This window comes from Cynocephalus volans, chromosome 7, assembly GCF_027409185.1.
Source record: "Cynocephalus volans isolate mCynVol1 chromosome 7, mCynVol1.pri, whole genome shotgun sequence".
NCBI lineage: Eukaryota > Metazoa > Chordata > Mammalia > Dermoptera > Cynocephalidae > Cynocephalus > Cynocephalus volans.
Genome location: NC_084466.1, coordinates 100,526,779 through 100,553,723, shown reverse-complemented (window position 1 = coordinate 100,553,723; position 26,945 = coordinate 100,526,779). Strand labels below are relative to the sequence as shown.

Genomic DNA, 26,945 nt, shown 5'->3' with positions numbered 1-26,945 from the left:
TCACTGAAAATCACCCAGTATGTGACAAAGACTTTCATGTTCTCTTGATGGAAGATCAATGATGTAAAATAAATTAAGGAAGATATATTTAACACAGTATGGAATTGTACAAAAACATTTATGACATTATTATTTATTACTTATTTAACATTTTGTAATTTGGTATACAGGACTCCAAAATTAATGTAAAGATCGTAATGGCATTCTATGAATAATTATGTACTCAAGCAATTAGGTTTATATATCAGCCTAAGACCTCGATATACGTTTTTTTTAACGATCCACAGTCATATACCACATAACAATGTCTCAGTGACAGACCACGTGTAAGACAGTGGCCCCATAAGATTATAATACCATATTTTTACTGTACCTTTCCTATGTTTATATATGTTTTGATATACAAACACTTACCATTATGTTACAATTGCCTACAGTATTCAGTACAGTAACATGCTGTACAGGATTGTAGCCTAGGAGCAAGAGGCACAACCACACAGACTAGGTGTGTTGTAAGCTATACCAGCTAGGTTGGTGTAAGTACACTCTGATGTTCGCATCATGTATAAATCGCCTAACGACACATTACTCAGAATGTATTCCCAACACATGACTGTATCTTTAAAACAATCTACTATACAAGGAAAATCTCCATTTTTAAATATAATGCTTTGCCCTGGATTAAAAAAGGTTATAAACTAGGGGTGAGAGGAACCAGAAGGGATAACTAATGTCCCTACTTGTGCTAGTTCCAGGGCAACAGGTCAAATCCTTTTTTCCCCGCTTTCTCACTTCACAAAGTATCCTTCTCCATCACTTCTGTTATTTCATTATTGGCTCAACATCATTCCCTGTGAATTGTTTTCTCTTTCCTTTGTAAAATCAGACCTTTTGGAAATATGCCCGCAGAAAACACAAGACACTGACTTTTAACTCATACGAGTACATAAATTAAGTACTCACAGGAGCACAATCAAATATGACCATATACAGAACCAAAAGGATATTAATTTTTCTGAGTTTAAATGACAAAACAGTTTCTCCAAAGGAGGATAACTGTTTAGTGAGGGCACGCACCCCAGAAGAACCAGCTTATGCTTGGCTCTGGTTATAGCGACATTAAGACGTCGCCAGTCTTTCAAGAGTTCACCAACCTGTAAGAAATATAATTTTCAATTATTCAATTTTTTTAATAACATATATTTGAATTTGTTCTGATAAAGAACATGGTTTGTTGTGAACTATTTTCTTTCTTTTTTTTTTTTTTTTTTTTTTTTTTTTTTTTTGTCTTTTTCGTGACCAGCACTCAGCCAGTGAGCGCACTGGTCATTCCTATATGGGATCCGAACCCGCGGCGGGAGAGTCGCCGCGCTCCCAGCGCAGCACTCTACCAAGTGCGCCACGGGCTCGGCCCGTATTTTCTTTCTTTTAAAACACATTTAAAATTTTAGGTAGTTGGAAAAATTTGCCCATAATACCAACTTCAAATATTTTATATTGTGATAACCTAGCCATAATTTAATATTATTAAATACAAATAAAAATAAATATAATGAACATAAATATAATAAAAAAATATCCATTTTAGCATTGTTTATAACTGTAATAAAAAATTGTAATAGTAAGATTCAGGGGAGTGGTTAAATGTATTACGTATGACACATTTACACAATGGACAACCATGCACCTGTAAGAACAGAATGAAACCTCCTTCCATATAAACACATACAAAGGTCTCCAAGCTGTTTTACTTAAAGGAAAAAGCAAAGTCCAGAATGGTATACTATCTAGAAGGTTACAAAAGAAAAGCCCAAAATGTGATTATCTGTGAGGTAAGAACTGAGTAGAACAGAAATGGAGTAGGAAGGAAAGTTTTTATTATGTATATTTTTAAAACCATATGAATGTATTATACAAGGATTCTTCAAAAAGTTTGTGGAAAAAACAGAATTAAAAGATAACATGAATCTTTCCATGAACTTTCTGAAGTATCCTCATATAGTCAAAAAAAATAGATTAAGGAGAGATAAAAACGTAAAAAACAAAAGCCTGAAATTATCTATAAATTTGAAAGTATATAAGGAAGACTTTATATTTTAAATGTCTAAACAGTAGCCACGAGGTGGAAGAAATCCAAATGTCCATTGAGAGATGAATGGCTAAATAAAATGCAGTATATACAATGGAATATTACTCAGCCTTAAAAAAGAAAAGAAATCCTGTCACGTGCTACAACATGGATGAACTGGGTAAGTGAAATAAGCCAGTCACAAAAAGACAAGTATCATATAATTTCACTTATGTGCGGTACCACTTGTATTGAGGTAGTCAAATTCAGAGACAGAAAGTAGACTGGTGGTTACCAGGGGCTGTAGGGAGAGGGAAATAGGTAATCATTCATGAGTATAGAGTTTCAGATTTGCAAAATGAAAAAGTTCTGGAGACCCAATGAATGACAATGTGAACATACTTAACGCTACTGAACTGTACATTTAAAAATACTTAAAACATAAGTTTTATGTGTTTTTTTAACCACAATTTTTAAAAAGCAGAAAGAGAGAAATGCCCAAATGAATCAATAGCAATACAATTAACTCACGGTTCCATCTTTATTACTTCTAACAAAAGATACTAGAACAATACTTTTGTCTCTTCCTTGGTATTTGTCTACTGTATTAACTTCAACCATCCCAACAGAAGAATGGGCCAATAAATCATTGATGATCTTTAATTGCTGCCTGTATGGTGCAATGATACCAATATCAGAGGGATTACATCCAGCCTAAAAAGAAAAGGACACAATTTAAAATGGAAAATCTTTAAGTTATTTAAACTTTACTGAATTTATTAATTTTTTACATAAGCAACCTAAATAACAAAGAAAATAATGTTTATTTGGGAATAGGCATTGTAATGGCAATACGTGTGCCACAGTAAACTATGTGCATATTCAGGGAGGTAAAAGAAGACAAAGGTTTTTAAAGGAACAATAAGGATTACATAATTGTTTTGAAATAATTATCCTTGATTAGAAGGATCATTATCAAGGGTGATGCCAATCCAAGGTTGGACAGGCAGTTGCTAGACAGATGTCCTTGCAAAAGAAATTTTTTTGTGAGTGGTTGCAACACTTTTGTACAAGGTTGTGGTTTTTGCAGTCTTTTGTAATGGTTCTTGCCATCAGGCATTTATGTATGAGAATCCTCCCTTCATCACCTTCCCCAGCTCTATTTATCAAGGTTTTTTTTAAAAAAACACAAGTGACTCCATTTTGATTCTGACAACTTTCATAACATGTGCTAAACTGATGTTTATAAAAGATGTTCCAATATCAGGAGTATATATACAAATATTGAATTTGCTCTAAGTCTATGTCCATATTTCCTGTGATAAAATAATTCCTTAGACATAGCTCCCTTGATTTTTAGAGGTTCATGGCAGCAAACAGTGCTGCCACACAAAAGAAAGGTACAAAGAAATACATTTCACTTTCTGCTATCCCTTACACTGAAAAGTTTCCAATCACAATCATATTGATTACAGCACAGTATTGACACAATTAGAATTATCTGACATTACAAATAGTTATTCTAAATGGAAACCCCAAATGCCATTATAAAAAAATTACACGCCTTAGGGGCTGGCCAGTTGGCTGAGTTGTTTAGAGCACCATACTGGTAACACCAGGGACAAGAGTTCAGATGCTCATACCAGCCAGCCACCGGAAAAAAAAAAAAAAAAAAAAAAAAAAACCACAAAAACAAGCAGACTTCAGTCCCCTTATCTTAATAAACAAGAGTTAATGCCAGATCTTAAGTTTCTAATAGTCTAATATTCTATTATTCTTAACATTAATTAGCCTTGAAAATTCTTAATTACCTTAATAAAAATTGAAGTCAGGAAGACTATAAGTTTGGCCTCTGTTATATTGCTCACACCACCTTTTTCAACCTGTTCTGGTGCTGGAACCTAAATAAAAAAATATGCAGCCTGCTTAGAACACAATCGCTGAAGTTAAGAGTACTGTAAGTATATAGGTGACCATGGAGACTGAACTACCAGGTTTAGAGACAGATAAAAAATACCTTCATTTTCAAAGGTGAAGGTGAAAGAACAACAAAAATGAATGACATTAGTCACTTTCAGAAAGCCATGCAGAGGCAACCCATCTTAAACATGCTACAACTCAGTCTAGGAAAGCCAGCCATGTACTGGCCTTCACATAGCTTACTTTGCTATTCTCCATTTTACAGGAATCAAAGGCAGAAAAGAAAAGTAACTTGCCCCAGGCAATACATCATGATTTGGTTCTAATATCTGTGCTCTTTCCATTTTCTTGTCATCTTTTATACAAATAACAGAGCAGATAAGGTTCCCCAGGCTCTACCATACCTGATAAAACTCCTGCATCCTCCTAAGCAACCTTGATTATTTTTAATGCAACTTATACGGAATTCTCATGCTAAGAAGAGGAAACCCAAGTAAGAAAAATAAAAAATCTGAGCAATCATTGGTGGGGTAAATAATTGTAAATTACAATTAATAAACTGGAATTGGTGCTCGCTTATACCTGCAGTATAACTCACGGTTTATAAAAGCAGTCATTTATGAGATCAGTTTATCTGAGTAAATTTCCGAGAGCCTGCCTACTTCTAGGTGTCAAGATAAAATTAATTCTTGAAACAGAATGGCTGAAGGCAATATCCAAAGAATGAAAATGCCATCGCAGACATGTAGCAAAGCCTGGGGGCTCCTTTTTGAAACAACTAGCTGGCCTGCCCAACTTATTAACAAAAGACATAATTATTCTAGAGTGATACGCATACATATAATTGATCGCTGTATTTTCATTTGAACTTATGTAAAGACTTCCAAATCAATGCTATATAAAACAAACTTTAGGAATATAGGGTCAAAACTTCATTCTTAGTTCCTGGAAATAAAAAATCAAGTCAGTTAAAGTCCTCGTGAAGATTTTTGTTTAATAACAGGTTTGTAAAAAGAATATGCATATGTGGGGGCAGGAGGTACATGGTAAATATCTGTGCCTTCCACTTACTTTTGCTGTTAACCTAAAACTGCTCTAAAAAAATAGTCTATTTTTAAAAAAGCCTTTTTGTAGGGACATTTTACTATATCTTCCATCCACTTTTAAACCCAGCACTTTGACAGTATCAGTGCCAATTTCTTTTCTAGGAAATGTAATTATACCCTTGAGTTCACTTTCTGGATTTCCTTCTTCAAAAGTCAATTTTGACATCTATCAACCTATAGAATAAACCTCCTCCCAAAGATGCTGGGCCTATAGAAAGAAACAACTCTTGTCTTGAAATATGAATATACTTGTTTTGCCTTTTAACTGATAAGCTCTAATGGAGCATACACTGATGCAAACTGAGAGGTTTAATTAGTAGGACAAAAGAAGAAAAACTAAAGAAAAAATAATTTTTACCTTGTCTGTATTAAGAAAACAAACAGGATTGTTTGGCTCAAATACTCCAGTCAGCCAAGGATTATCAGAATAATCAGCATAAAATTGCAGTTCCAGCTTCACATCTTTAAAGTTAGGTAGGTTTATCACTGCATTGGCCACTTTTTCTGATCCACACTCCAGCTTGCCCTCATAGGTTAGCTTATTACTTAAGGACATGATTTTACTAAGGGAATTATAAGAAAATATTTTAGCTTTGACAGATTAATACAAACATGGAAACACTAATAACTGACGCAGTCACAAATACCTGTTCATTCTATACTGCACAGTTAAGTGTACAACAGCATTCTTATTCTGCTCCAGCCTCTTGAATAAGCTTTCACTCATGCCAAGAGCTCTGTCAACAAATCAAATTCAGGCTTGTCAGTGTAGCAAAACTGTCCCTTAAAAAGAAACCAGTTTGGGCCGACCCCGTGGCGCACTCGGGAGAGTGCGGCGCTGGGAGGGCAGCGACGCTCCCGCCGCGGGTTCGGATCCTATACAGGAATGGCAGGTGCACTCACTGGCTGAGTGCCGGTCACCAAAAAGACAAAAAAAAAAAAAAAAAAAAAAGAAACCAGTTTATCAGCTGGTAGGAGCACAGTGCTGATAACCAAGATCAAGGGTTTGGATCTCCATACTGGCCAGCCACTCTCCTCAAAAAAAAAAAGAAAAAGAACCCAGTTTAAAATTAAAACTTCAACATCTCCCTACCTTGCTTCACGGTTGAGCACCAGGGGAGGAAGCTGCTGATGATCTCCCACCAACACGAATCTCCGTGAAAAAAAAAGTGGCCCCAGGCAAACAGGTTGGCTAATTTGAGAGGCTTCATCCACAATACAAAAATCAAAAATTTTACGGGAAAATATCGGATGGTTTATTCCCATACACGTTGTTGCAACTATAAGCTGAAAACAAATTAAAAAAAATAAATCAGTTATTTAATATGCATTAAAAAATGTAGTGTTTTCCCCGTTTTAGAAGTTAAACGGTCAAAAGGGTTTTAGCCCTTAACTGCAGGAAGCCTCCAATATTATTTAATTCTGCAACATTTACAACATGCAAATTTTATTTTTAAATTTTTTTCTAAATATTGAAAAAAGTCAAGTAAATTTTCCAGACACCATGAACAATGCTCACGTTTGAATATTTCCAAATGGAAATCTGAAACATTCAACAGGCAGTAAGTTAATCTTTTTTTTTTTTTTTTTTTTAATGTCAACCAGGACTTCCCTTCTAGGAACATGGAGTACTTTTCATAATTCTTTCCACAAGGACAACTAAAAACCTAGACATTATATATAAAACAAAAGACTCTCAAGCTGGCCAGTCAGCTCATTTGATTAGAGTACAGGGTTATAACACCAAGGTCAAGGGTTTGGATCCCTTTACCAGCTAGCCACCCAAAAAAAAAAAAAAAAGACAACTCTGAAAGGTAGAGAGAAGGCAAACCAGCTAGCAAGCTCGGGACCAGAGGAACATAGTAGTTAGTTCCCTGGATTTTCCTTTTGCCTCATACATCCCAGATTTGGAACTGAAGAAGCCAGCAACCTACACCAATGGGTGCAGACCCAAAACAACTTCAACAAAAGCCTACCCCCTCCAGCCAAAGGAAGAGAAAGGTAAAGCCTCCAGAGAGAAAACTTTTACAATAACCACTCTACTCTAGGCAAACATCACAGGGAAAAAAAACGTGGCCACACCTCCATCAATACCAGCAAAAACTGACTGGGGAACCTAGACTCCCACCCTCTCCAAGCTGTAACAAGGCACCCCACCCTACCAGGGTGGTATCTCAAGAAGGCCAACTAGGAATTCAGGTCTTTCATGCCCCCTGACTGGTAATGGGTCCCCAACCTGCAATGTCAGTTGAGACCATGCAGGAGCCCAGACTTCCATTGCCACGCAGCATTCGTGAGGAGACCCCCACCTTGTGTGTCAAAGGAAGCTGAGTGGGGAAGGTGGACTTCTACTCCCACCCGGCAGTAATGAGGAGGTGCACCCTCTTCCCCTACCAGAGCAGTGTCAGAAGAAACCAGCTAAAACAGAAGCCTTAAATAACATAATAAAGGACTGGCTGGTCAGCTACAGCATGGTGTTGTAACACCTAGTCAAGGGTTTGGATCTCCTTCCCGGCCTGCTGCCAAAAAAAAAAAAGAGAAAATACAAAAACATTCAAGTTTTGTTTTTGTTTTTGTTTGTTTGTTTGTTTATTTTTTTAAGATGACCGGTAAGGGGATCTTAACCCTTGACTTGGTGTTGTCAGCACCACGCTCTCCCAAGTGAGCTAACCAGCCATCCCTATATGGGATCCGAACCCGTGGCCTTGGTGCTATCAGCACCACACTCTCCCAAGTGAGCCACAGCCTGGCCCCAAAACACTCAAGTTTCAATCGAAAATCACTTGTTATAACAAGAGCTAGAAAAATCTCAAACTGAGTGAAAGAAGGCAATCTATAGATGCCAATACCAAGATGAGAGACAAGCAATTATGAATGTGCTTGAATCAAATAAAAAATATAGAAAGTCTCAGCAAAGAAAAGGAAGAACCAAATGGAAATTTTACAACTAAAAATACAATAACTGAAATTTAAAAATCGACTGAATAAGCTCAACAGCAGGGGATAGAGGAAAGAATCAGTGAACAGGAAGAGAAAAAACAGAAATTATGCTATCTGAACAACACAGAGCATATAGAGTGGGGAAAAAGAAAAAAAAAAAAAAGATGAACAGAGCCATGGGACCTGTGTAACCATAGCAAAAGATCTAACATTCTTGCCTTCACAGTCCTGGAAGAGGAAAAGAAGAAAAAGGGCTACAATGGTCAAACATGTCCCAAGTCTGGCAAGAAACATTCAACTTATAGATTCAATAAGCTGAGAGAAACCTAAACAGAAAAAGCCAGAAAAATCCACTTTATAACTAACTGTGAAGTAGCATAATCCACATCATAATTAAAATTCTGGAAACTAAAGGAAAAGAAAAATCTTGAAAGCAGCCAGAGAAAACAATACCTTGCTACAGGGGAAAACTCTCAAATTTGAGTAACAGCATATTTCTCATCAGAAAACATGGCAGCCAGAAGGAAGCAGCAGGTTATTTTTAAGTACTGAAAGAAAAGAACTGTTAATCCTATGCCTAGTAAAACTATCCTTCAGGAATAAAGGTGAAATCAAAACATTCTCACACTGCATGAAAACGAAGAGAATTTGTTACCAGCTGAGCTAACACCCTAAAAGAATGGATAAAAGAAGTTCTCTAAACAAAAAGGAAATGATAAAAGAACAAAATTTGGAACATCAAGAAGAAAGAAAGAAATACCAAGCAAATTTATGGACAAATATACAATAGGCTTTCTTTCTCAAAATTATGTTTGATGCTTGAAGCAAAAATTATAACACTGATATATTTCTAAAATTAAATTAATTTAAAACAATTATATTACGGGCCGAGCCCGTGACGCACTCGGGAGAGTGCAGCGCTTGGGAGCGCGGCGACGCTCCCGCCGCGGGTTCGGATCCTATATGGGAATGGCCTGGTGCACTCACTGGCTGAGTGCCGGTCACGAAAAAGACAAAAAAAAAAAAAAAAAATTATATTACAAATAAGGAAGGGTAAAGAGAGAAAGGGAAGCAAGGTATCTAATTTCACTTAAACTGGCAAAATGACACCACCAGTAGACTGTGGTAAGTTATGTATACATAACATAATACCTTGAACAACAAAGCAACTGCTAAAGAAACTATTCAGAGATGCTCAAAAACATTGTAGATAAATCAAAATGGAATTCTAAAAAATATTCAAGTAATCCAAAGAAAAGCAAGAAAAAGAAAACAGAGAAATAAACAGCAGAGAGAACAGAAAAAAATAAAAATAAAAAAAAAACAGCAGACTTAAGCTCTAACATCAATGTAAATAGTTTAAATTAAAAGGCAGAGACTGGCAGAGTAGACTTAAACACATGACCCGTGTAATATGCTGTCTACAAGAAACTCACCTCAAATATAATGATCATAGGCACGTTGAAAGTAAAAGGATAGAGTTTTAGACTGATTAATTTTCATATGGTTTGTTATTGTGGGTTGTTTTGTTTTGGCAGCTGGTCAGTACAGAGGATCCAAACCCATGACCTTGGCATTACCAGCTATCTCCATTTGTTGAACAATCCTTGCATTATGGAAATAAATCCCACTTAGTTATGGTGTATAATCCTTTCAATAAACTGCTGAATTAGATTCACTAGTATTTTTTTGAGCTTTTCTGCATCACATGAATATGCCCAACTGCCTTGTAACACAAGTACAAAAACAACTCAATGGATGAATAACAGCCATTTCAACAAGTGGTGCTGGAGAAATTAGACCTCTATAGGCAATAAAATAAACATCAACCTAAATCTCACAACTCATACAAAAAGAAACTCAAAATGGTCACAGACTTAAATGCAAAACATAAAACTATAAAACTTTTAGGAAAATAATAGGAGCAGACCTTCAGCATCTATGCCTGTATGTTCTCAGATCTGACACCAAAAGCACTTCCAGAAAAGAAAAAAATTTGCATGCTGCGCATCATCAAAAATTAAAACCTTTTGCTCTGCAAAAGACCCTGTGAGGAGGATAAAAAGTTAGGCTATAAGTGGAAGAAAATATCCAATAAAGGATATGTGGTTTTAGAATATATCTAGAATATATATGAAAAACTCTCAAAGTTCAACAGTAAAAAAAAAGATCCAAAATGGACAAAAGATATACTTCACCAAAGAGAATATATACAAATGACAAACAAGCACATGCAAACATCATTGACCACTGCAGAAATGCAAATCAAAATCACACTGAGATACCATTATACACCTACAAGAACAGCTAAAGTGAAAAACAGTACCACCACCAAATGCTGACAAGGATCACTCACACATTGCTGGTGGGAAATTAAAATGCTACAGCTGCTTTGAAAAACAGTTTGATCAATTTTTAAAAAAATAAATGTGCAACTACCAACTGTAGTCCTGGGAATTTATCCCAGAGAAATGAAGACTTATGTTCACACAAAAATCTGTACATGAGTGCTTATAGCAACTTTATTCAAAATAGCCCAAAACCAGAAACAACCCAGATTTTCAATGAGTGAATGGTTAAACACACTGTTTTCCACACTATGAAACAATATTCAGCAATAAAAAGGAACAAAGTATTTACACATACAACAATCTGGGTTAATCTCCAGAGGATTAGGCTGGGTGAAAACTGCCAATTTCAAAATATTACATACTGTATGACTCCATTTATATAACATTCTTGAATGACAAAATTACAGACATGGAGAACAGATTAATGACTCTCAGAGGGTAAGGGGAGGCTGGTGCATGACAGAAGCAGGTATAGCTATAAAAGTGCAATATGAGGGATCCTTGTAATAGAACACTGACTGTATCAACGTCAATATCCTGTTGTGATATTGTACTACAGACTTGCAAGATTTTACCACTGGATAAAGGGAACACAGGATCTCCCTATAATTTCTTACAACTGCATGTGAATCTACCATTATCTCAAAATAAAAAGTTTAATTAAAGTCAACCAGACGTATATCTTAGCCATTTCAAAATTTATCAATAATTGGTATAGATTATTAGATGAAAACATATTAGTATTAGATAAAGAAACTGAAAGAACAGCCCTTTAAATCTAATTTATTTTAGTTGATTTTTTTACAGACAAAAATATCAGTTCAGACTTCTCAGTAAAAATAGACATTAAATAACAAAATAAAAATCAGGTTCTATATCAAAGCCAAGAAATACTTTCAAAAGACTGTTAAGTACTGTTGCTTCACACTCACTAAAAAATCCTGATTTTTTTTTTTTTTTTTTTTGGCGGCTGGCTGGTATAAGGATCTAAACCCTTGATCTTGGTGTTACAATGCCACACACTAACCAACTGAGCCAACTGGTCAGCCCAAAAATCCTTATTAGTAGTTTTCCAGGATATTTGAAACTAAAAGAAGGAAGCCCTAAATAATAAAGCAAAACCCTTATTTCAGTTGAGAAGGAAATAGCAAACTATAAATTAATAAACTGGTCCTGTGGTGTATATAAATTCATCACATGCAGAGTATCGTTTCTTGCCTCATTCTGTCTATAGAAATTTCTGTCTATATCATTATATGTTAATTATACTTACTTGACTGTTGTAGAGTTCTTCTAGAAGAGCTAAGGATTTAATGGACTTTGATCTGCAAATTTCCTCCTCTGTAAATTTCTGGATATGTGGGTGAACCTTCTGAGTCTGGCCCAAACGCAAAAATCCTATTTTAAACTTGGCTAACTTTAAGAGAATATTGTCAACAGCAGAGTGTGTATAACTGGTCAACAGAACACTAAAACCACAGGCATAGAGGATTCTTACCTAATAATGGATAAGAGAAAGATAAACACCATTACTTTTAATTCCAGATAATTATTAACATGCTTATATTTTCCCAACAGAACTAGAAAACTTAATAGGATGCATATCTAAGAGCTGAGCCAAGCAATTTGAAAAAGTTATAAAGCCAAAATACTTCACAAAAATTATATAGCATTATTACTGTTATTAATGAACTGTTAATAATACATTATAAGTAATAATAAAATTGAACACGTGAACTTTTAATAGTGTCTGGCACAGTGTATCAATCAATAAATATTTGCTGCTGCCATCATTATTATTATTCTGAGACTGCTTAGGAATTTACTGACATGGAAAAAAATCTATTTCAACCACCTCTGTATAATTTATCATTTTTATTTATTTATTCATTTATTTATTTTTGGCAGCTGGCCAGTACAGAGATCCAAACCCTTGCAATTTATCATTTTTAAAGGGAAAGGAAAACATACAGTGAAACATATCTTACACCACCAACAGAAAGAACCTTAGAAAATTCTAAATGCAAGAAAGCGATGATTACAACTATTTGTAATTGAGCTTTATTTACTATTTTTCATGTCATTCTGAAAAGTTAATTTGAAATAAAAACATTATGAATTAAAATTCAGCCTTTTTGATATTAAATATCACATCTTCTGAACTGAGGAGAACCTCATGTAAATACTTAGTTTCTAAGCAAAAAAATAATAACCTTACAAGAGTACATATTGTAGTTGTTTTTCCTGTCCCAGGCATGCCCACGATGAGTGTGTAGTCTTTTGAAAGAAGTACCTTTTTCATTGCTTGCCTCTGAGGTTTATTCAAACCTACATTTAAATTCAAAAAAACAGGAAAAAGAGTGTTAAATTTTAATGAACAAATTAACTATTTTATAAGAAAAGCAGTCTCTATCCAAGTCTGTTCTTCAATACATCTTTTCAAAGTAAAAAAAACATAATGGTGACTTTAACAGATATGCATATATAAACTACTGCCAAAGAGATTCTATCTAAACATTTTAATTGCAAGCCTACTCAATTATCAAGATATTGGCCTATAGAGTAGTTTATATTATAAATAGAATCAAGAAAAATTAATCGAAGCAGACACGCTGATTACAACAAACCTTTTAGAATGCAGGCAACTGTATCCTTTGCATCATGTGGAAGAACAGAACTGAGGTAGGGTATAAACTCAGGTTCATGAAAGTCAATGATTAAATCTCGAAGTTTTTTGCTGAAAAGAAAAAAAAATACTTTCAGTAATGTTCCTTAGAAAAGTGTGGTGAAATTCAAACTCATTCATTGTTACAAACCTGGCATAAGTGTTTTCCATCAGTTTAGAAAGATTTCCTAATGGAGTATCTATATCACAATTTTTTTCTTCCTGGTCTAATCTGAACAAAGTTGATTTGGGTAGTACCGACAAGTTCCTAAAACAGCAAAACAAATACACATGCATATTTTTCATTTCACATAGTCTGTATAATAAATATACTACTATCTGCTAAAAGAGTAAATGGCCCAGAATAGCTATTAAATGGCTACCAGCCCCTCACTCACACTTGCTAAATACAGCATGATTGGTGTGGAAAGGATTGGTGGGGAAAGGGGAGGGCACAAGGCACCTAATAATCAGGAACCTACAACATTTGCTGAAAACTCACTTGACTTTACCACCTAACATGGACTCACCACCCTGAGGAGGAACCTGAACACATGGCTCCTCCTTCTTCCAGCATGGAGTACAGGTCTCTCTCTCCTGCCACTTCTCCCACTACTCTCTCTGCTCCTTAAACCCTGGTGCTCCCTAGAGTCCCTTCCCTGGTCCGCTGTACTGTACTTTCTTGTCATTTTTCCTATGGTCCCAAGGCCTTCATGTGGCTCCAAATCCCAAATCCATGTCTTCAGGCCTGACTGCACACTCCCCTGTCACCTGTTTCCTCACCCAATTCAGGCTGGGATATCCAGAAGGCCACAAAATCTCTCCATCTGGCTAAAACCTAAGCTGTGAAACCTCAATATATTGAAAACTGAACTTCTCCTGGTCCCTGCTGACCCAATCCTCCTCTGGTCCTGATCTCAGTTAATGGCACTTGCCTTTACCTGTAACCTTGAGCCTTCCCTCTCCCTCACCCTCTTCCCAACCACATATCCAATCAGTATCCAAGTGCCAGCCAATTTTACTGCCAAAATACTTGCCTAAGTCATCCCATCCTCTCTGCCAACACTATCCCACCTTGATCGCCTCTAGCCTGGGCCACTACAACAGCTTCCTGGTTTCTCTGTTTTCGGTTTGCCTCTATTAATTAACTCAGTTCTACACAATGCATCCACAAAAAATGCAAATCCAATTACTATCCCTTCTTTTGCTTAAAACCCTTCAACACATCTGGATAAATAAAATAAAAACTTCTTAACATGGTATATTAGACCTTCTATGACCTGACCTCTCCAATTACTCCCTTACTTATATCACACATTCCAGAAGTACTTAGTCACCTGCGTTTGCCTGAATGCTCCATGTCATACTATATCATGCCATCACGTCTTTGTGCAACACACTCACTCAGTCTGGGATACTCTTCTCACACTGCTTCATTAGGCTAATTTAATGATCCACAGGATGAAGATCCAGAATTAGTTCTTTCAAAAAGCCCTCCCTGCGCCTCCTAAAATTGGGTTAAATCCCTCTTTCCTGTGTTCCCATCAATTCAAACACTTACTTTAGATTGAAAATATATGTATATGTCTACACCCAAGACTAAAAATTCCTCAAGTAATCGCAAAACACCTAATACATGGTAGGCACTAAATAAAATACTGCAAGAGACTGCAGGGAATCCTAACGGATGACTGGAATATTGTGGCTCATATCCCATATCATGAAATCCAGACTATGGTTGGTTATGGCTCAACTAGGATTGCTGGTTAGCAGGGAACAAGCCTGGACATTTACATTATGTTTACCCAGACGTCACCAGTGGCTGACCTCCACACATTAAGAAATGGTGAGGCATGCCTGTATTAACTGCAAGGAAAGCTGGGAAATACAACCCAACTTGGCATGCAGTTAGAGGTAATATGGATATGGGTCTCTGCCACAGATTTGCATATCAACTATTCTATTTACTTAATATTTTCTTTAAATCAACCCACTTTTAACTGAAATAAGTATGCTTTGTATCATAACTATAAGTTGAGAAAAAAACATTTTTTTTTTAAAGGAGAGAAAAAACTTTTTTTTAAAAAAAGAAGAGCACTCTCCTTCCCCAAGTGCTAAGGAAAAATAAGCCTTATAGCTAATACAGGGTGGTATCTATCCTGCCTGCCATATATGTGGTTATGAGAATTAGATAAGATTATGTCCTCATTAGCACCGTGGAACATAATGTACTAAATAAAAGTTTAGCAATGTGGTAGTTCCTCAAGACGTTAAGCAAAAAATTAGCACACGACTCAGCAATTCTACTCCTAGGTAACTACAAAGAAAAATGAAAATATGCCCACATACAAATTTGTACATGAATGTTCAAAGCATTATTATTCATGACAGCAAAAAAGTGGATACAACTCACATGTCCATCAGCTGATGATGGATGAACAAAATGTGGTCTATCCATACAATGGAACATTACTCAACCATAAAAAGAAATGAGGTACTGATACATGCTGAAACACAGTTGAACCTCATAAACATAATGCTAAGTGAAAGAAGCCAAACACAAAAGGTCACATTGTATGGTTCTACTTATATCAACTGTTATATCAACTTATATCTACTTATATCAACTACTTATATACCCAAAAGAGATAAATCTATAGAGACAGAAAGCAGATTAGTGGTTGCCAGGGGCAACAGGGAGGAAAGAGTGGGATGTGACCACTGAGTAGGTATGAGGTTTCCTTTTTAAGGTAATGAAAATGTCTTAGAACCAGAAAGAAGTTGCACAATAATGTGAATGCACCAAATGCCTTGAATTATATACCTGTGGCTAATGGTCAATTTTTATGTTTTGTGAAATTAACAATTTCTTAAAAATGGAATGTCAAGTACTGATACATGCTACAACATGAAGATGAACCTCGAAATGCTAAGTGAAAAAAGCCAGTCACTGAAGACCACAAATTGTATGGTTGCATTCATATGAAATGTTCAGAAGAGGTAAATCTATAGAGACAGAAGAGATTTGTGGTTGCCAGGGACTGGAAGAGGTAAATGACAAGTGACTGCTAAAGGGTGCAGGGTTTCTTTTTGGGATGATGAAAACATTCTAAAATTGACTGCGGTATGGTTGCACAACTTTGTGAATATACTAAAAACCACTGAATTGTACACTTTAACTGGATGAATTGTATGGTACGTGAAGTATATATTAATAAAGATGTTACCCAAAAAAAAAGTATCATTTCATTACCTCTCTAATAAACAGGTTACTGTGGTCATGTTAATCTCCTTCACAAACCCCCTAGACAAAGCAAATAGTGTTCTCTCTTCTCCACTTAAAATAATTCTGTCACCTGCCATGAGATTTGTGATAGGTATGGCACCATTTTTACACTGAAAATTATGTAAATACTGCCCGTCACAAACTGTCTTTACGTGTCCTGTTCTAATCAGGTTTCCAATGCAGTTGCCACTCTCCTCCCTATGAAAGAGAAAGAAGAGAGAGAAAGCTTTCATTTACATCACATATATAAGTACTGTGTTTACATTTTTTTCCACAATTTACTTATTCTTCTGACCCTTAAAAACAAATGCTAATATTGACTCTGTCATTTCACGTTTTCCACAATCTACAGGAAAGTAATACAAATGCTAAGTAAACATTTTCTGTTAGTTTTTAAATAATCTTTCAACAATAGCTTTTTAGAAAAGTGCTAGGGAGCACCACCTTGTTGCACCCACAGGCTGGGATCTCTGAACAAGGTGTTTATTGGCACTTGGATCCTTGATCAATACTCCCACCGTCTGTTCTGATACACATAAGACTACAGAAGATAAACCATAATAATCTGCACCTAAACTGGATGGAAAGAAAATAATAACCTACTTCTTTAGTGTTTATAAGAGGATTTATAAACAGTTATTAAAATAATGGAAAACAAGTTGAGAATTCCACTGCTTCTAAGAAATAAGTATTAAGCATTTACAATCTCCTCAGGTGCTACCATTAAATACTATACAATCTTACAGGCTTGACAAAGTCACTGTACTTATGCAGTCTGTCGACAATTACATAAACTTTCTCCACTGTAATGTTTCCTTGTGTTAAAGCCTAATATATTAGAGAAATAATGATCCAATATTTCTAAAGTCACATTACCACTAATATTCATTCTGGAAAGAAAAAAATGAAACTAAGGCAACTAAATTTTATAAGAAAAATACTATACAAAGATGTACAAAATTCTAACTTTACAAGTAACTTACTAAAAAAATGGATCCCACAAGTAAAATGAGATGAATCTTTAGAAAATTTGAATCTGTATTAAAACTTACCACAAATATAAACTTTTTTAATACTAGCATTTACAAAATTAGGTAAAACCTCATTAATTGCCACTCTACCAATATGTCACAATTCACCTTAAGGCATACTCAAGTTTATGCTGTTATCATAAATGAAAAAGGATTTACAAGTACTTTTTAAAATAAGATTTCTTAAGGCATATTTAACCTATTGAAAATGTATCATTAATAATAATCATAGCACGTAGCGCATGTGCAATGGCTCTACTTCAAAACAGTTCACTGACAGCCATCTGGAGTTATGAATAAATGAAATCACATACATCTAACATGCTATACAATCTGCTTTTGTCATGAATTCCAAATGCCATCACACTAGCTAAACCAAATTACTTAAATTTTACTGTATTAAATAAACCACTTACATTTCTGAGGCAGGCTTTAACCAGATATTTTGGTGATTCTTTTTGTTATCCTTTGATTGTGACTCCAAGGTTAACATAAGACACCACAGGCTGAAATACTCTAAGTGTGCATGCTTCAGATGCTGGGTTTCTTCTTTTATTTGGCGCAGCATGACGATTGGGACTGAACTGTCATCCATCTGTTGTTCAACTGCTCTAAATATCAAGTTCCAAGTTAGAGATGTTTATAAAACATTTCACTAGCTGGCTATGAAATGAGGTATTTCTAAAAGAAGTACACATATATGATATTCATCATAACTCATAACCACAGCCCCTAATTTTCCTTGAAAGTCTTTTTAACATTTCATAAGCCATATGCCTTTTTACAAAACAAAATGTGTAAGAAACTCAACACTGCACTATTTGGCCTTTAGCGACTCTTTCCCCCCCAACAACAACTTCAGTCTGCTATATTCTAGTCTTCACTCCCATATGCAGCAAGCTTTGGCTTTTTATACAACTGCATTTCTCAAAATCACAATATTTGTACACCCAGCTCTGTGACATAAGTCAACATAAAAACATGGAGAATCACTTGGAGTTTAAATTTTGCTTAATATTAATTTAAAACATTTTAATATAGAAACAAACTTCTAATAGGATGGCACACAAAACATTGAGAATAAGACATAAGATTCAAAGAAATGTGCTTGTACCATAAGCTCATAGCTCAGTCCATGATTCACAGTTCTCTGTCACGAAGGAATCTTTTCATACAACACTTTTTGAAGTACTTTATGTGAATTTTTGGACTGAATTAGAACTCTGGCTCTGACTGATCTTGTTTCCTAGTCTGTATTTACATCTAACTACTTTTCTGTGTCCTCTAAAACTTCCACTGGCCTATAAAGGTGTATTATGACACCTAATAAACTTGCCATTTGTAGAAAAATAGCCATATATAAACAGGACAGATCCATTCATTAGATCATATCAAACTCTCCACCTGGAAACAATTTCCCTATATCTTACTACAAAAGACCTGAGATTAAAGTAGCAACTAAGAAATATAACTTCTTGAACTATCTTTAAGAAAACTTGTATTGTACTCAGAATGCCTTTACTACATCTTTTTAACCAGATTCCACAGAACTAAAATTATTTCATTTTACAAAAACTATATGATAAAAGACTGAAATATCCACTTTGGGAAAAAGTTTTAAAAGCACTCTATAATTCTCCAAGGAAATAGGCTTGTCAGAAAATATATAAATTAACTGCTTTTTCCCCCATTCCCTTCATTTTAGAAATACTATACACAAAGGAAAATATAAAAGAAAAATAACTGAAATGAAATCATCAATGCCAGACCAGCCACCCACCAATGTTGCATCACTTTGAGTTGAGTTCATACTCAACCTGAAATAATGCCTTTGGGGGACAGGTGCGTACCTGCTATAAAGAGCACAGTTGCCCATTTGTGAGCAATATTTACAAGTTTTCTCTTCCTCAATTACTTGTGGCAAAGAAGCAAGCTGTGTCTTCTTTCCAGTAGCAGGTTTGCTAATACGGTGAAACAGATAAAATGCCATCTGGTTTCTTAGCTTTAATAATTCTATGCAGAAAAAAAAACAGTGGGCGTCTTTTTTTCAGAATTAAAGTTTATCATATGTCTTTTCCATTATATAAATAAAACTTTCAGATTTTAAAACATAAAAATAGAGAACAACATTCCTATTTCCCACTATACTAGAATAACCACTGTTAATATTTTGGTATTTTTCCTTTAAGTTTCTGTTCACTTGATAAGTTCTTAAACAACTATGTATCTCATAACTAGTACATACTGTGAAGTTGGTGTTTTATTAGCTCAATGCTGAGGATAGAGCTATCTAGAAATTCTAGAATATTTCTAGATAGGAAGTTCAAATTAAAGTTTCATATAATAAAACTTAAAAAGGTTAATAATGTTTTCAACTATGGACTATATTATTAAAATTCTTTTTTAAAAAATCACAACTACGGGGCCGAGCCCGTGGCGCACTCGGGAGAGTGCAGCGCTGGGAGCGCCGCGACGCTCCCGCCGCGGGTTCGGATCCTATATAGGAATGGCCGGTGCACTCACTGGCTGAGCGCGGTGCGGGCGACACCAAGCCAAGGGTTGCGATTCCCTTACCGGTCACGAAAAAGACAAAAAAAAAAAAAAAAAAAAATCACAACTACAAAATTACAATCTGTATTACATTTAACAAGCACGGTAAGCAGACTGTCAGATATAAATATGTATCACTGAAAGTTGAAGAGGGCAGGGAGAAAGAGAAGAGGCAGAGAAGTAAAACTGAAAACAGCTCAACCTCTTTTATCTAGATGTTTGGCAGGCACAGGGTACATCTGACCAGTCTTAAGGTAGAGCAGCAAGCCAGCCTCAGGGTCAGCTCTTCTCTCTTGGCTTAGCAGTGTGTACAGAACAACCTGTGCAATCATTAAACACTTTGTCAAACAAAACTATAACTTTCTATAATTTCCTACATTGTCTTGCAACCAACATATCAAAAGGTCAATAAAGCTATTTCCATTTTGAAAATAATGAGACAAACTGGTAAAGGTAACACAATAATTTCGATGTCAAACATTTAATTTCAACAAAACAAACATAGTTCATGCTTCTCAATTTTAGAGAATGAAGAAATATAGAGAATTTTTCTTAGTAAATATTTAGATTTCCAATAAATTAAGGAGGGAAATTAATCAAACTATGTTTTACCTTTTGAGGTTAAGTTTTATAGACACTATTTTCCCTATTTAAAATAAATGAACACTAAAATGTTTAACGTTTATGTCAGTTACTATGATAAATAAATGAAACTAACTCTACCAAGAGTTTGCTATTTTTCCAGAGCATGAGACATCATTAACTGCCTTAGGTTTAATGGTGCTCGTCAGAGAAGCCATCTAAGACAAGTTAGAAATAGTCTCTCTTGGGCCGGCCCGTGGCTCACTCGGGAGAGTGCGGTGCTGATAACACCAAGGCCCTGGGTTCGGATCCCATATAGGGATGGCCGGTTAGCTCATTGGGTGAGCATGGTGCTGACAACACCAAGTCAAGGGTTAAGATCCCCTTACCGGTCATCTTTTTAAAAAAAAAAAAAAAAAAGAAATAGTCTCTCTAGCTCATGAAAAAGTTTTAGCAGCAAGAGCAAGTTATTTAGTTGAGTCACATACAACTAACAATGAGCTGAATTGTCTCCCAACAGATCTTTAAGATTTAAATATTGAATGATTTGGGAAGGTGCAGTCTTTATCTTTTTTTTTTTTTAATTTTTTTAAAAATTTTTTTATTTACTGATTGATTGATTGATTGATTGATTGGCAGCTGGCTGGTACAGGGATCCAAACTCTTGACCTTGGTGTTTACCAGCACCACACTCTAACCAAGTGAGCTAACCGGCTAGCCCAGCCCAGTCTTTAAATCATAAAATATATAATACCAAGTCCTGTAATTATAATTAGCATGCATTAGTATAATGTCAAATTATATTTCTGTTTTCTAAACTTTGTTTAAAATATATTAATTTATAGAAGGCACAAAGTATTATTCACAGCACAAATATTAATTATTTCTATAAATTCATCACTAAGTGCCTAAGACAGGTTTACAAAAAATGAAAAATTTTGTTCTCTTGCTCCTATCAAAAATTGTGGTGCTTGTACAATTAGTAAATGTAAAAGAAATATAGAAGAAATAACAATATAGAAATTTTTCAAAGAAAACAATCCCAGATACCTCAAAGTGCAAAGGCATTTACAGAAATACTTATGGTAACCTTAAATGTCTACAAAATAAAATGTGGAAACATTCAGTCTTGGGAAACAATCATGCCAAAGTTTTGATATTTTAGCTTGATCTCCTAAATTCATCTTTACACATAAGATTCTTACGAAGCGCTGTTGTTTAAACATCTGAGCCTATGAAGAATGTTTTCGGAGATCTTCTTACAAACATTCTACTTGTAGTTCTTATACGGCATGGCTACCAAAAAGAATTTTATTAATTAAAGTGAACTCATAAATGACAGGGCAGAGCCTTGGGGCTGTGGACTAAGGGAGTCATCCAAAACTAATGGTCCTTCCATGTTAAGTTTTTTCCTCCGTGAGAACTGAGGAAGAAGAGAGAGTTACACAGGGCTCTGCTTCTGGAATTTAATAAAAAGGAAATGAAATGAAATTCCCTTAATATTATGAAAAAAAAAGGTGCATTGAATTTTACAATATTGTTATAATTCAACTATATTACAAGTTAAATAGGTTTTTGTGAACTGGTTTGGGGATCCTAGCTCCATAAAATATTTTTCCTTTGGGAAATATGCTTCAAATGACAAATTACTGACTTACAAATAAACTTTTGGAATAAAATCTACTTATAAAATAATTATCTTCCATAACTGAAGTTGGTTTATAACAAGCTTGTTCTTAAGCTTTTTCTTATTACCAAAGTGAAAGTCAAATCTTCTAAGAGGAGAACCTTATTTCTTTATATCTATGTAACTCAATAATAAACTACCATAATTAATTTCTCAATGTCTTCTTGCTTCTTGCACAATATGAAATATAAACTCCAATATTTTTGCTTGAGCCTTGCTCTAGCAGATTTCTTCATTTTTTAATATAAGAACTACTTACATTCTTATATTTTTATTCTTAAAAGTTCTTCTTGCAACTTGTTGAGAAGATAAAAGTTCCAACTGAACAAAATTAAATGACAATATTTTTGCTTCAAAGGCACAGCAAATTAGAACAGCATCCTATATGAAACGAGGTCCTTGAATTTAGACACTTTAGATGCTGAAATGCTTTTACATTTCTCTCCTGTTTGGCATTCAAAAGTGATTTCATTTAAACTTGCACTTAAAAAGAAAATCAAGTAAAAAATTTCAGTCTCAAGGACTCAAGATACATTTCTTCAAATCTCTGACTTCAAAAACAGCCTGTCTTCTAGGTTGGTGTGATTTTCCTTCCTCAAGAGGGCTTTAATCTAGCCAAGTTTTTAGTTTGTAATTTCAGACATTTCTGTAATACCAAAATGAAAAGTTCAAGTCTTTCTAATAGGGGAAATCTATGTGTTCCTCCACTTCCAACATCTCTGTAAAACCCCATCATAGGTGAAACAACAAGGTTACCTTACTTTTCATCCCCAAACTGAAAATCTTTTGTGAGACCTTAAATGTTTGGTACACAATTAAGAATGGCAAGAAAGATTTAACAGAGACAGTCTCTTTAATGCCTGTTACACAATTCAGTACTTTGAATATGAACCTTATTTTATATAAAATCTGCTCAAATAATATGCAAAATTCTAAAGGCAAAAGGAAATTTAAATTATATTACATATGTTGTTATATTATTTATTCCCTTAGTACATAGTATATCATAAAAATACAATAATATTACTATCTTTTAGTTTTATCTTTGCTGATTTAAAAGTTTCTATGAGAACATAACAGACTGCCAATGTGGAGATGGGAAGAGGAGATAGAAATGATTAGAACACAAAATACAAGTTTGTGTTAACTGCTTTGGTTTGTTAAGTAACTATAATTAACATAAATTTTAAATAATTTTGAAGAGCAACAGAGGATTGCTATGTTCATCAAAAAGGATGAACTTAAAAGATGATTTTTAAAACTTGAATTTAACATAATGGTAAGACACAGTCTATCTCATATAAAAATAGATATAATCACATAAAGGTAGGAAATATAAGAATAAATTTACACCAATGTTTCCTAAAGAGTGTCCTAAGCAAATGCTACATGAAAAAATAGCTCCCTGGTAAACAGGGTTTAGGAAATGTTGGGTTAAACATAGCTAAAACATATCATATTACTATAAGATTTCTCAGAACATCTAATAGACTAATGTGCATAGCAAAGTTTCCAAATATACTTTGCTTCCCCAATTTATATGACCAAGGAGTTTTGATTTTTAGGAGCATCTGTTTGGCAGCCTAAACTTGGCAACAATGGCTTAAAGTTCAGCTGTTATATTACTTTACTGGAGAAAAATTTCTATTGTAGCATATACATATTTATAAAACAAACTGATTATGCTGGATGAATTACAAATTGAAAAGTACTACACGAAACTCAAATAAAAATTACCTGAATTGAACCAAAATATATAAAGCAGACTACATCTTTAAATATATTACACATTCAATTTTCTTATTACGATTTATACCTGACTGCGGTGTTCAATAGAATTTGATTCTTTGCCAGTTTTAAGTTCCAATGGCATTATCTTATATTTCGTTTTATACTCTCGATGTATTTTCACACCAACTGTAACATCTATCTTGCCCTTCAATCCAAACCTAGGGGACCAAATGCTTTCTTCAATATCCAGTGAGTTTATTACTTCGATGCTACATGTTGAATTATTCTTAATACCATCACTTGGCCTAAAAAAAAAAAACACATAAAAAAACAATTAGAACACTTAGCTCATTTCATATCTGTGGGCTCTGACTCTCCAATATATACATAGAATGTGGGGATGGGAAAGCATCTGCATACCTTTCTAGCAGCAATCCTCAAAGTGTGATCTCAGAACCACATCAGCATTACCTGGGAACTTGTTACAAATGCAAATTCTGAGGCCCCACTCCAGACCTACTCAAGCAGAAGCTCTAGGGTGAGGCCTGACAATCATCCAAGTGATTCTTTTTTTTTTTTTTTTTTTTTAAAAAGATGACCGGTAAGGGGATCTTAACCCTTGACTTGGTGTTGTCAGCACCACGCTCACCCAGTGAGCAAACCGGCCATCCCTATATGGGATCCGAACCCGCGGCCTCGGCGCTCCCAGCGCCACACTCTCCCGAGTGAGCCACGGGCTCAGCCCATCCAAGTGATTCTAATGCACACTCAAGTTTCAGAACTTCTGTTCTGCAGGCTCTGACTCACGTAATTTAATCTTTCTTAATATTTATCATCGCCCCCTTCAGTTCATTCCACTATTTTTTTTAATTGTTCTTTTTTTTATTATTATTCAAAATATTTTAACATTTACTTGTACATATTTGTGGGGTACAGTGTGCTGTTTCAATACAAGCACATACTGCACAATGATTCACTTAGGGTAGATATATAATTATCTACCCCCTATAATTTTCTTAACTCACATCTTTATTTAACTTAGGCCTAGATTAGTGCAATTGTCTCACTTCTTGGACTGCTGGAGCCACAGTACCTTTCTAAGTATTTTGATATACAATTATTACACCAATTAATAAATAATGGCTTGCATGTGGTTGCTCCCTCAGTAGCAAGAGATGTGCTCCATCATTTCACATCACATTAAACTGGGTAAGAATGAGCTATTTATCCCCACCATCTATGAAGTGCAGGGTTTGTTCACCCATCACTTCCACACATCACTATGTGACAATCTTTGAAGGAGTTCATGGCCACTCCTAAATTTCCCCATTATTTTCTTTGCTTAATCATTAAATGAACCCATCTCTGCCACTATCAATATTTAAAGTTAAGTACTCAATTAAAATCTTGCATGAAAATAAATTTTCTAGTAATAAAATATATTTTGGGCTGGCCAGTTAGCTCAGTTGATTACAGCACAGCCTTGTAACTCCAAGATCAAAGGTTGCTTTCTGGTACCAGCCAGCCACCAAAAACAAAACAAACAAACAAATATATTTTATATCACATCAAAATCGAGATTTTAAAAAGGATTAGAATTCCAGCTGTTAGAATACATGATTTAGCTGAGTTTGGTTTGCTAGTATCATGTTATTAAGGTCAGTGGCTATTTCTTAACAAATGAGAATATTTTCTAAGAAAAAAATGTTGTCTTCAATAATTTTTCTTAAAAAGCTATTTCAAGATGCTTCTAATGTAATATCCAGCAATATATGTATACTTCTAGAATCTTTGAAGAAGACAGTGGAATTCAGGAAAGCCACAATTTACCTGAAATTTCTTAAACATTAATCTGTCGTCTCTCACCGAGTGTTATCTGATCATGGTATGTATTCAAATATGCTTTTATAAAATAAAGCAAAATTTATTATTTAAGATGTCATATACATACCTAATAGAAGACAAATAATGAAGCTTTTAAAGTTGCTACCCATACTGAAATTCAATCCCTTAGAAAAAGAAGCAATGTCATTTTAGACCTAGACCTGTGGAGCAAATGACAGTATTTCAATTTAACTACTATGATTTTAATCAAGGTAATGTTGTAAAAGTCCTTTGAGAACCTATGATGGAGAATATAGCGTCATGAGGACGAAGTAAATGAAATGTACATATACTTACTACTATGGGTGAGAAAGGTTGTTTCTTTAAATGGCTTTTAAAGATCTCATTCTTTGCTCTGAAGACTAAAATAGAAGTTATTTTTTTAAAACAACTAGTTCTAAACTGCTGGGAAAATGATGCAAGTTAATGTACAGAGGAGTGTCTCCTTCACAAAGAGACACACAGAAAATCCCACCAGAAATAACTGAAACAAAGAAAAGTCTTATGCTGAGGAGAACTGATGAGAACACAGGGCTGGGAATCAACTGATTCCTTATCCTAGACTCAGCTCCACCACTTGCTTCTCATATGAAACCTGGGCAAGTCACACCACCTCACTGGACTTTAATTTCCTCACTAAAAAATATAAAACTTGAAAATACTTAAGAATAAGCCTAACCTAGGAGGTGAAAGACTAGTACACTGAAAACTACAAAACACTGCCAAGGGCCGAGCCCGTGGCGCACTTGGTAGGGTGCTGCGCTGGGAGCGCGGCGACCCTCCCGCTGCGGGTTCGGATCCTATATAGGACTGACCGGTGCACTCACTGGCTGAGTGCCGGTCACGAAAAAACGACAAAAAAAAAAAAAAAAAGAAAAAAAACACTGCCGAAAGAAACTAAAGACAATAGAAATAAATGGAAAGATAACCTGTGTTCACGGACTGGAAGACAATACTGTTGAGATGGCCTAACTTCCAAAGCAATCTACAGATTCAAAGCAATCCCCATCAAAATCCCAAAAGCATTTTTTGCAGAAATAGAAAAATTCATCCTAAAATTCATATAGAATCTCAAGCAACTCCAAAAAGCCAAAATAAACCTAAAAAAACCAACAACTTTGGAGAACTCACTCTTCCTGATTTC

The 26,945-nt window shown here is 35.0% G+C and overlaps 1 protein-coding gene across 1 annotated transcript in view; it reads right to left on the bottom strand.

The window, feature by feature from the left end:
* Nucleotides 1-26,945, bottom strand: part of DNA2 (DNA replication helicase/nuclease 2) — a 53,431-nt gene continuing 26,486 nt past the window's right edge. The window contains exons 7-22 of the mRNA XM_063103360.1: nucleotides 24,003-24,222; nucleotides 20,120-20,237; nucleotides 19,218-19,380; nucleotides 17,784-17,978; nucleotides 16,304-16,534; nucleotides 13,202-13,318; nucleotides 13,013-13,122; nucleotides 12,604-12,713; nucleotides 11,659-11,883; nucleotides 6,188-6,381; nucleotides 5,742-5,831; nucleotides 5,453-5,657; nucleotides 3,880-3,969; nucleotides 2,600-2,782; nucleotides 1,008-1,154; nucleotides 1-63 (exon numbers count right to left, since the gene is read on the bottom strand). Coding sequence (XP_062959430.1) covers nucleotides 1-63; nucleotides 1,008-1,154; nucleotides 2,600-2,782; nucleotides 3,880-3,969; nucleotides 5,453-5,657; nucleotides 5,742-5,831; nucleotides 6,188-6,381; nucleotides 11,659-11,883; nucleotides 12,604-12,713; nucleotides 13,013-13,122; nucleotides 13,202-13,318; nucleotides 16,304-16,534; nucleotides 17,784-17,978; nucleotides 19,218-19,380; nucleotides 20,120-20,237; nucleotides 24,003-24,222 — 2,461 coding nt within the window. The remainder of the gene's footprint in view (nucleotides 64-1,007; nucleotides 1,155-2,599; nucleotides 2,783-3,879; nucleotides 3,970-5,452; nucleotides 5,658-5,741; nucleotides 5,832-6,187; nucleotides 6,382-11,658; nucleotides 11,884-12,603; nucleotides 12,714-13,012; nucleotides 13,123-13,201; nucleotides 13,319-16,303; nucleotides 16,535-17,783; nucleotides 17,979-19,217; nucleotides 19,381-20,119; nucleotides 20,238-24,002; nucleotides 24,223-26,945) is intronic.